Source organism: Mastomys coucha, unplaced genomic scaffold (assembly GCF_008632895.1).
Source record: "Mastomys coucha isolate ucsf_1 unplaced genomic scaffold, UCSF_Mcou_1 pScaffold23, whole genome shotgun sequence".
Classification (NCBI taxonomy): Eukaryota; Metazoa; Chordata; class Mammalia; order Rodentia; family Muridae; genus Mastomys; species Mastomys coucha.
Genome location: NW_022196906.1, coordinates 33999107 through 34011068, shown reverse-complemented (window position 1 = coordinate 34011068; position 11962 = coordinate 33999107). Strand labels below are relative to the sequence as shown.

Below are 11962 nucleotides of genomic sequence, written 5' to 3'. Positions count from 1 at the left end.
GACATTCTGGGCAAAGCTACCCTAGAAATCACTATCTACAGCTCAGTTTCTTAGCGCTTGGAGGAGTGAAGGCGGAGTAGGAAAAACAAGCATTGAACAGGTCTGTTTTTCTCCCTGAGTGGTTACTCCCTGAAATTAGTCAAAGCTATTTCTTTCTTGGTGGGGATCTAAAATTATGATTGTTAAACTGTATGTAAGATACTCTGTGATTAAAAACCTCAGCTAAGGGAGCCAGGGGGCCTTTCACAGGCTTTGTCTCCTGTCCTCTGAGACTTCCACTGAGCTGAGGAGGGAGGTAGTCTGTCAAGGCAGAAATGGATCCAAAGAAGTGGAGCAGAGAGATTCTGCAGAGCAAGAGAGTAGTCATTAGCATGTTGAATAAAATGCCTTCTGTGTTTTCATATTCACACTTGTATATCCTCTCAATGATAACAATTTAGACAAACACAAGGGCCCAAAAAGTAAGACCAGCATTCATCGCTCCATTCTGGCTCTCAGTCCCACCACATGTGTTTGCTTGTGAGACCTGGGATAATATCTCAATGCTCCCATTTTTCTCATTCTCACAGCTATGACCCAAGGAATGGTCTCAGAAAACAACTCTTCTGTGAAGGAGTTCATCCTGCTGGGGTTGACACAGAAGCCAGAGCTCCAGCTGCCTCTCTTCTTTCTCTTCTTGGGAATCTATGTGGTCTCCATGGTGGGGAACCTGGGCTTGATTGTTCTGATTGTGTTGAATCCTCACCTGCACACCTCCATGTACTACTTTCTCTTCATCCTTTCCTTAACAGATCTCTGCTACTCCTCTGTCATAACCCCCAAAATGCTGGTAAGTTTTGTGAAGCAGAACATCATCTCTCATGCTGAATGTATGACTCAGCTCTTTTTCTTTGCATTCTTCGTTATTGATGAATGTTGTATTTTGACAGCCATGGCCTATGACAGATATGTTGCCATCTGTAAGCCCCTGCTTTATAAAGTCATCATGTCTCATCAGGTCTGCTCTATGCTGGTGGTGAGTGGGTATACAGTGGGGTTTGTGGGTGCCATAGCCCACACAGTGTGTATGCTGAGACTCAGATTCTGTGATGGTAACATCATCAATCACTACATGTGTGACATACCTCCTCTCTTGAAGCTCTCCTGTACAAACACCTCCATCAATGAGCTGGTAGTTTTCATTGTGGTGGGTGTCAGTATAATAGTTCCCAGTCTCACCATTTTTATTTCTTATACCTTGATCCTTTCCAATATCCTCCGCATCCATTCTTCAAAGGGCAGGTCCAAGGCGCTCAGCACCTGCAGCTCCCACATGATTGCTGTTTCTCTGTTTTTTGGATCATCATCATTCATATACTTTAAGTCTTCTCCTGTTGGGTCTGTGGATCAAGATAAGATATCCACAGTGTTTTACACTGTGGTGGTTCCCATGATGAATCCCTTCATCTATAGTTTGAGGAACAAAGATGTTCAAATTGCACTGAAGAAGACTTTAAAGAAAAGCTGTTCACTTAAGTAGAAGATGTACTGATCTGCATGATGAATCCTAGTATGGGTACATACATGATACCTAAAGGATGAAGAGAAGAGCACATCATTGCAATCAAATGCAGATTATTAAATGACAAAGAAAATTAAATTAATTACAGAAATGATTTCTTAAGTACACTTAAGGCACGTAACAGAGAGGCTATTTTCTATGTTATTTGCAGAAATTACATGATTTTAAAGAGAAAAAAGCAGGGTGATAATAATTCCAGAAAAGGCAATATGGTCTAATTTTGAAGTGGAACTTTTCTAGAATTCCTGTGAAGCTGACAGCTGACATGGGATAACTGACTGTCGGCCAACCATTTACATATTCATTAAATTAATTTCAATTAAGCACTAGAGATTTTGTTTGGGTGCTATTTTCTGGGTTTGAAAAGGGCAGAAGTATGTGGCATGATCTTCTCATTTTGGTTTCTGGTCTCTTATTACTTTATTCTTAAGGGAGGCCAAAGATTTTTCCTCTGATTCTAGTTACTAGGAACAGGACTTGTATAACATCTGGAGCAGCCAGGCTAAAGCTACTTGGGTTTTTATATCTTGGATGTAAAGACAGAAACGTGAGTGTTGAGAACAAATTAGGTCTTCATTGGGAAGAAGTTGAACTACAACTGTTTATCTGTTATTTGTGGAGGAATCGTGGTTCCCTCTAATTCATTCATACTTGTATTTTCTCCTTCATTATTACATTTTATTCTTTCTCTGTCTCAGAATTTTAAAAGGTGCAAATGATGTACTTATTAATCAGGAAATATAAGTTGAACATTTATCCTGTACTTGGATGATTTCAAAAATAAAAACAATATGGCGAAGAAGGTACTAATTATCTGTGGTCTCCAAAGTCTAATTGGTTACAGTAAGGTAGAGACTAGGTAAGGTCCAGGTGAACAAGAAAATCCAGCAGGTGAAGAACAACTAGACAAAGATATATCTGAATGTACAGGAGGAGTGCTGTGGTGATCCTTCCGTAATAGAGATGGTGCAGAAACTTACTATGTGTTCATTTTCTGTTGCCTGGTCAGCACAGGCTGTGCTGAGGGTGGGATGCACAATCTGAGTTTGCTGACAGGCCAGTCAGTAGAGTTTTCCAGGAAGACTGAAGAGCTGGACATACTATCAGATGCGAGAACAATTTTGATGCTTACAAGTCATGATTAATAGGTGATGGTGACTCTGGTGTGGTAGATGAGAGGTAAGCACAGAAGAAGTATATGGTATGGAGGAAAATAATCAGGGGACACAGTTCATACCTTTGGACGTTGAAGGGGAAAATAGTAGTTTGTTTATTTTCATTTATTTATGGTAGTGCTAAAGATTGAATTTAAAAGTTTTCAAGTACTAGACATTGTCCTACTATATCCTGAGACCCTGATAAACATAGTAAAAGTCCAGGTACTACTAGTTACTCAGAGGGCTTAGTTCTTTGCTTTTTTTTTTTTTTATTTTTTTGGTTCACAATCATCTATTCCTCACCATGACCTTAACCACTGAACTTAAGCAGTCGTGGTGTATGAGCTTTCTAAATAGCTAGAAGTACATCTTCCCTGCCTCCTTGTTTTAATATCCTGTTTGTGCTTATTTATTGTCAGTCATGGATACTTCAGGACCAGTTTGCCATTAAAGTCATGAGGCAACAAATTGTAAGGAACATAGAATTGCCATGACCCTCGGAAAGGGTGATGCTTTCTTTGCTGATTCTGAATTTATAAGAGAAGATGAGGGAGAGACATATCAAGTATCAACTAAGACAGGAACACAAGACAGGTGGAAATATCATTAATCCTATGTTATTGCTTTTTTATACAAGTGGTTACATTTGGAGAGATTACCAGATCTGGACCCAGGCAGTCAAGTTTTGAGTCAAGATCTTAAGAGTTTTATTATTGGTGTTCTCTTAGTATTTGCATTTTCATAGTAATGGAAAGTTTCATTTATTTAGAAGCAATTACTTTTATGAAAGTGCATACAGGGATGTCTTATAATACCATCTGAAAGGCACTTAGGAAGTCCCATTCTAGAGTTAAAAAATATACCTCTAGTCATTGCCCTAAACCTGCAGTCCTAATGGATTTCAAGATTAGCAGATACATGACCTATAATGAGGTCACTTCCAAGTAGAGGTGATCATAGAAATTACATTGTCCCAATATGAACCAACCAGTACCCCCCAGAGCTCCCAGGGACCTAACCACCAACCAAAGAGTATACATGTATGGACCCATGGCTCGAGCTGCATATGTAGGAAAGGATGGCCTTGTCAGGCATCAATGGGAGGAGAGGCCCTTGGTCCTGTGAAGACTTGATGTCCCAGTGTAGGGGAATGCCAGGATAGGGAAGCAGGAGTGGGTAGACTAGTGAGTAGGGAGACGGGGATGAGATAGGAGGGGTTTGTGAGGGGAAAAGAGGAAAGTGGATAACATTTGAACTGTAAAGAAAATATCTAATAAAAAACCCCTAAATTTTCCAGAGCTATCTTTCAGAACCAGAAGTAAGATCATGATTTGATTAGTCCATATTTGACTCAAGTCATATTTAATATGAAAACATAAGGACAAGAGAACACCAATAACAAAGGTCATAGGACCTTGACTCAAAACTAGACTGCATGAGTCCAAATCTGGAGGTCTCTCCAAGTGTAGACACTTGTACTGAGAAAGTAAACAAAAACACGAGTAACAATATCTCCAACTGTCTTGTGTTCCCGACTTAGTTGATAAATCTCTCACTCATCTTCTCTCATCAATCATAATTCCTTAATTATTCAAATTCACATTTGTAACATACCTTCCGCTAGTTAAACCTAAAATTCACATCATCATCCCAAAGTCTGAAATTTTTAATTAGTAATTTCCATTTCCAAATATCCATTCTAATTAACTGTTTTCCCTGCCTTTTAGTGGTTAGTTTTACTTGCTTTCTTGTGGTGAATGAATAGGTCAGACATACTGAGTATCCAGAATCAGAACTCTGGTCTAGGACTTGGACTACAGCAGCCTCTCCTCATAGGAGAGTATTTAGAGAGGTAGGCCTATAGGTATGTGATAAGGTAAAATGAGGTCTTTAGCCTGGGTCCTGATTTAAACTGACGGGTGATCTTTTAAGGAGAGAAAACAAGGGCTGAGGAGTTTGCTTTACAGGTAAAGGGATTGTTGGGCAAGTGTGAGTTCCTGAGTTTGAATCCCCCAAACCTATGTAAAATTGGACCATGTAGCAAGCATCTATAGTTTTAGTGACCCTAGGATGAGTTGTAAAGCAGAGAATCCTTGGATGCTCCTGAACCAGTGCCACAGGTTAAGTAACAAAGAGATCCTGTGTTTAAAAAGGTGGAAAGATGACTGATGCCTCTGGTTGTTTCTGTGTTTGACCTCCACATTTGTGCTGCAGAACATGTGTGTTCACACTCACACATACACACAGCAAACAATACACATGAACACATGGAAAAACTGAAAGCATTTCCACTACAATCAGTAGCAAGATAAATATATCCACTCTCTCTACTCTTGTTCAATACACTGCTTGAAGTCTTAGAGCAACAAGACAGCTGCAGGAGATCAAGGAGATACAAACAGGAAAATAAAAAATCAAAATATTTTTTGTTTGTAGATGATGTGATTTTACCCATAAGAAATTAAAAACTAGACTCAGTAAAAAACACAGCTGTTAAAACACATTCAACAAAATAGCAGAATATAAATTTAACACAAAAACAAATAGCTTTCCTATATTCTAATAACAAATATACTGAGAAAGAAGTCAGAGTAATAATCTCATATATAATAGCTTCAAAAATTTTTTTGGAATAAATACAACCAAAGGAGATAAATACTTGTGTAAGGAATTGTTAAGACACTGAGGAGAGTAATAAAGACTCTAGAAAACAAAACAGATAGACCATGCAGATTCATGACTTATCGCAACTAATATTATGAAAATGGCCTTCCTACCAAAACATTCTACAGAGTCATTGCAGTCCTATTCAAAATGAGAAATAAATCAATCTTGAATTTTATATGGAAACACAACGACACAGAATAGCCAAAGCAACTGTGAATAATAAAAGCGGTACTGGAAGTGTTATGTTATCTGATTCCAAGTTATACTACAAGGATATAGAACTAAAAACAGCATGGCATTGGCATAAAACCAGAACATACATTTTAATACATATAATTGAACTAAGAACCATACAGAAATTCACACCCTCATCCCCCATCTCCCTCTTTTTTTTTTTTTTTTTGAGAGCAGTCAACAACACATATTGGAGGAAAAAAATAAAACCTAACATAAAATATTCAAACTGATCTCCATCTCTCATCTGTCACAAAACTCAGCTCCAAATGGATTAAAGTACTCAACATAAGTTCTGATACTCTGTACTGAAAGATGGAGAAAGTAGGAAAGATATGTGACCTTGTAGGCACCAGAAAGGACTTTTTGAGCTGAGCAAGACTCTAGTAGTCCAGGTCTTAAAACCAATGACTGATAAACAGAATTTAGGAAACAAAAGCTTCTATGTTGCAAAGGATACAACCATAGATGAATGGAAAATAAAAACATGGTAGATTTATATAATGGAATATTACTCAGCTGTTAAGAAAATTCCAAGAAATAATCATTTTAAGTGAGGTAATCTCATGTTGCATGTTATGACACACACACACATATGTATATGTATATGTATATGTATATGTATATGTATATATATATCTTTGGATATGTGCATTTAAGTTGGAGTAGTTAAGGAGGTAGGAGTCATGTGATTAGGCTTTGGTGAGTGACAAGAAGGAAGACAGGAAATACAAAGGGACAAAGGAGAACAGTGGAATAGGAAGGAGTTGTGGTGGGTGACAGGAAGACAAGATAGAGGTAGGATTGAGAGGAGAAATAGCTAATGTTTGAGGACATTTGAGAAAATCACATGGAAACTTGATTGGCAATTGATGGCTCCTGGAAGAAAGTCAATTTTTCTTCAAGAATTTCACTCCCAAGAGACTACCCACATTCCAGAGATAGCTGTGCAATCATATATATATATATATATATATATATATATATATATATATATATATATATTAATTAGATGTGTTGAGTCTCTTAAATGAGGGAAAAAGAACACATGGAATATGGAAGGTAATGATAGGAGGATCGATAAAACTTGTAGTAAACTTGATTTAACGAAAATAAAAAAAAACTACTTAAAGCTTTAAAAGTAAAAACATAGAACAGTATAATTTTAAGTTGAAAAATCTTGTGGAGACAAAAATCTTATATAAAAATATACAATTTAAATATGACCATTTTGTATTAACATTGCAAGTATTTGATAGTAAATATAACATACTATAAATGCCAAAAAAGAGAACCAAACTGAACTGAACTAAACAATACCACAACAATGATGAATGTGGAACTAGGGCTTGTAGGGAGAAAAGGTTTGTTGTAGTTGGGGAAGGTGATCAGAGAAAGGGGTTCATAAAAACTACAGAACAGGAACAAAATAACTTAATAAAGAAAGAAGAGATGGTTCAGTGGTTAAGAGCACCAGCTGCTCTTCCTAAGGTCCTGAGTTCAATTCCCAGCAACCACATGGTGGCTCACAACCATGTGTAATGGGATCTGACACCCTCTTCTGGTATGTCTGAAGATAGCTATAGTGTAATCATATACATAAAAAATTAAAAAAAAATTAAAAAAACAATCACACACTCAAAAAGAAACATACATGATGACTGAAATGGTGGGAAGGGCCCCAGGTGACAGGATTAAAGGTTGACATTTATTTCATCTAAGGTCCCTCCCTTTGAGTCCGGAGAGTCTCTTACCCCCCAGGTCTCTAGTACATTCTGGAGACATCCTACCTCCCGAGATTGCCTATTTCAGTTCTTTCTGCTGGGCCTCAGGGATTCTTCCTGTTCCCCCAACCCCCAATATATCAATACCTGATCATGTTCCTCCCCTCTGCTCTCCATCACCTTTCCCACACAGGTCCCTCCCCACCCCGGGATTGCTTTCTTCTCCCTCCCAAGTGCGACTGAGGCATCCTTACCTGGGCACTTCAGCTTGTTGACCTTTTTGAGTTCTGTGGACTGTATCTTGGGTATGCTGTACCTTTTTTTGGCTAATATCCAATTATTAGTGGGTACATACTATGTAATATCTAATTATTAGTGAGTACATACTATACATGCCTTTTTTGGTTCTGAGTTATTTCACTCATGGTTGATATTTTCTAGTTCCATCAATTTCCTTGTAAAACTCAGGATTTCCTCATTTTTAATAGCTGAGTAGTATTCCATTGTGTAAATGAACCACATTTTCTGTATCCATTCTTCTGTGGTGGGACATCTAGGTTATTTCCAGTTTCTGGCTAGCACAAACAAGGCTGCTATAAACAGAGTGAGATATATGCCCTTGTGGCATGGTGGTGCATCTTTTGGGTATATTCCCAAGAGTGGTATAGCTGAATCTTCAGGTAGATCTATTTCCAATGTTCTGAGGAACCTCCAGATTGATTTCCAGAGTGTTTTTACCAGTTGTCAATCCCACCAGCAATGGAGGAGTGCTCTTTTTTCTCCACATCCTCGGCAGCATGTGTTATCACTTGAGTTTTTGATCTCAGCCATTCCGATTGGATCTATTTTATTTTTCTACATAGAGATTGCCAGTTAGATCAGCATCATTTACTGAAGATGCGCTCTTTTTTCTATTGTATATTTTTGGCTTCTTTGTCAAAGATCAAGTGTTCGTAACTGTGTGGTTTTATTTCTGGGTCTTCAATTCTACTCCATTGATTAACGTGTCTGTCTCTGTACCAATACCATGCAGTTTTTATCACTATTGCTGTGTAGTATTGATGTCAGGGATGGTGATTCCCCCAGAAGTTCTCTTATTGTTAAGAATTATTTTCGCTATTCTGGATTTTTTACTTTTCCAGATGAACTTGAGAATTACTCTTTCCATGTCTTTAAATAATTTTGTTGGGATTTTGATTGGGATTGAGTTGAATCTGTAGATTGCTTTTGGTAGGAAGGCCATTTTTACTATGTTAATTTTGCCAACCCCTGAGCATAGGAGATCTCTCCATTTTCTCAGATCTTCAATTTCTTTCTTGAAAATCTTGAAGTTCTTGTCATACAGATATTTCATTTGCTTGGTTAGACTTATTCCAAGATATTTTATACTATTTGTGATAACTGTGAAGGGTATTGTTTCCTTTATTTCTTTCTCAGGCCTTTTATCATTTGTATGAAGGAAGTCTACTGATTTATTTGAGTTGATTTTATATCCAGTCATTTTGCTGAAGTTGTTTATCAGCTGTAGAAGTTCTCTGGTAGAATTTTTGGGGTCGCTTATGTATATTATCATATCATCTGTAAAAAACCTCCTTGACTTTTTGGCCAGTTTGTATCCCCTTGATCTCCTTTTGTTGTCTTATTGCTCTAGCTAGAACTTTGAATACTATATTGAATAGATATGGGGAGATTGGACATCCTTGCCTCTTCCCTGATTTTAGTGGGATTGTTTCAAGTATCTCTCCATTTAATTTGATATTGGCTTGCTGTAAATTGCTTTTATCATGTTTAGGTATGGGCCTTGAATTCTTGATTTCTCCAATACTTTTAACATGAAGGGGCATTGAATTTTGTCCAAATGCCTTTTCACTATCTAATGAAATGATCATTTTTTCTTTGAGTTTGTTTATACAGTGGATTAAGTTAATGGATTTTCATATACTGAACCAACCTTCCATCTTTGGGATGAAGCCTACTGGGTCATAGTAAAGGATGGTTTTGAAGTGTTCTTGGATTAGTTTGCAATAATTTTATTGAGTATTTTGCATTGATATTCAGAAGTGAAATTGTGTGTCCTTGTGTGGTTTAGGTATCTTCATAGAATGAATTATGCAATATTTTTCTGTTTCTATTTTATGGAATAGTTTGAGAAATATTGGTATTAGGTCTTCTTTGAAGGTCTGGTAGAATTCTGCACTAAAGCCATATGGCCCAGGGCTTTTTGGGTTGGGAGGTTTTTAATGACTTTTCTATTTCCTTAGGAGATTTGGGCATGTTTAGATAGTTTACCTGTTCTTGATTTATCTTTGTTATGTGCTATCTGTCTAGGAAATCATCCATTTCATTTAGATGTTCTAGTTTTGTTCAATATAGGCTTTTGTAGTAGTATCTGATGATTTTTAAAAAAATTTCCACCATTTCTATTGTTATGAAATAATAGAAATGTTCATTTCTGATGCTGTTAATTTGGATACTATCTCTGGGCCCTTTTGTTAGTTTGACTAGGAGTTTATCTATCTTATTGATTCTCTCAAAGAATCAGCTTTTGGTTTTTTTTAATTCTTTGTATAGTTCTCTTTGTTTCTATTTGGTTGATTTAGGCCCTGAGTTTGACTATTTCCTACTGTCTACTCCTCGTGGGTGAGTTTGCTTCTTTTTGTTCTAGAGCTCTCAGGTGTGCTGTTAAGTTGCTAGTATAGGATCGCTCCAATTTCTTTACCAGGGCACTTAGTGCTATGAATTTTCCTCTTAGCACTGCTTTCATTGTGTCCAATAAGTTTAGGTATACTGTGTCCTTATTTTCATTGCATTCAGGAAATCTTTAATTTCTCTCTTACTTTCTCACTGACCAAATTATCATTGAGTAGAGAATTGTTCATTTTCTGTGGGTATTTTGGTTTTCTGTTGCTTTTGTTGTTATTGAAGACCAGCCTTAGACCATGGTGATCTGATAGGATGCATGGGATTATTTCATTCTTCTTGTATAGGTTGCAGCTTGTTTTGTGATCGATTATACAGTCAGTTTTGGAGAAGATACCATGAAGTGCTGAGAAGAAGGTATATTTTGTTTTAGGATGAAATATTCTATAAATATCTGTTAAATCCATTTGGTTCATAACCTCTATTAGTTTCACTGTGTCACTGTCCATTGGTGAGAATGGGGTGTTGAAGTCTCCCACTATTATTGCATGGGGTTCAATGTGTGTTTTGAATCTTAGTAAAGTCTCTTTAATGAATGTGGGTGCCCTTGCATTTGGGGCATAGATGTTCAGAATTGAGACTTTCTCTTGTTTTTTATCCTTGGTTGAATATGAAGTGTCCTTTCTCATTTTGCTTGATAACTTTTGGTTGAAAGTCTATTTTATTGGATATTAGGATGGCAACTCCAGCTTGTTTCTTGGGATCATTTGCTTGGAAGACTTTTTCTCCAGCCTTTTATTCTGAGGTAGTGTCTGTCTTCGTTTTTGAGTTATATTTCCTGTATGCAGCAAAATGGTGGATCCTGTTTGTGTATCCAGTCTATTAGCTTATGTCTTTTATAGGTGAGTTGAGTTCATTAATATTGAGAAATATTAAAGATGATGATTGATTTCTTATATTCATTTTTGCCCTTGGCTTCTTGATATAGTTTGGTAAGAATTGCTGATAAATAGATATGCATTTTGAAGATTTAAAGTAGATATGACTGATTTTTATTTAAAAGCTTAGATTTTTGATTCCTTTAAAATTCTTATAAGATTAGTTTAAAAGACAAATTGTAAAATAATTAATACTTTCTTTGTAACTTCAATTTGCTCCCTGCCAACAAGAGGAACTGACTGAAAAACTACCTTGCTTGCTTACACTTTGTTAATTTATAACAAGTTGCTTAGTTATGGGTTTTCATATGTGGGTTCTTAGAAATAATTTACTTTCTTTACCTGTACTATATAATGTTATCTCTTGTAAAGGTATTGGAGAACATACTCCTTTTTCATAGTCATTTACTAGAAGAAAGGTAAAACATAATTACATTGCAATTTTATATTGCTTGAAAGGTTTTGTTGTGATATATAAGTCATAGGAGAAAAAATAAAGTCATTAGAACATTGTTCCTTCCAATCATCAACTATGTGTATGTCTGCATATATGTAAAGTTTATGGGAGAGAATGTTAGATCATTCTTTGTACCCATCAACTCTCTCTCTATATGTATGCATATGTATTTATGATACATATATGTATACCCGTATGTCTGCATATGTGTAAAGTTTGTGTAAGAATGTGTTGGAACTCTTTTCTAACCATCAAATCTGTATTTTGTATATATGTAAAGCTTGTGTGGGTATGTGTTGGAACTTACTCCATCTACCAACTGTATTTATATATGTATACATGTGTATATATGCATATATATATGTATATATGTATATATATATATATATATATATATATATATATATATATATATATATATATATATATATATATATATATATATATATATGAAATGCTTAGAGCCTGTTTGTTGGCACTTTGTTCTATCTGTCCACCAAGTATGTGTACATATGTACACAGCTATACCACTCCTGGGCATATACCCAAAAGATACTGCAACATGTAATAAGGACACATGCTCC

At 36.2% G+C, this 11962-nt stretch overlaps 1 protein-coding gene across 1 annotated transcript; it reads left to right on the top strand.

The window, feature by feature from the left end:
- On the top strand, nucleotides 1-1519 carry LOC116072603 (olfactory receptor 8B3-like). The gene is made up of 2 exons (XM_031344057.1): nucleotides 1-100; nucleotides 570-1519. The coding sequence occupies exon 2, from the start codon at nucleotides 572-574 to the stop codon at nucleotides 1517-1519; it is 948 nt and encodes a 315-aa protein (XP_031199917.1). The 5' UTR covers nucleotides 1-100; nucleotides 570-571.
- The last annotated feature ends 10443 nt before the right edge of the window (nucleotides 1520-11962 follow it).

What these genes read in the sequence shown, in the direction of transcription:
- LOC116072603 (XM_031344057.1), top strand. Translation starts at nt 572, where the DNA reads ATGACCCAAGGAATGGTCTCAGAAAACAACTCTTCTGTGAAGGAGTTC.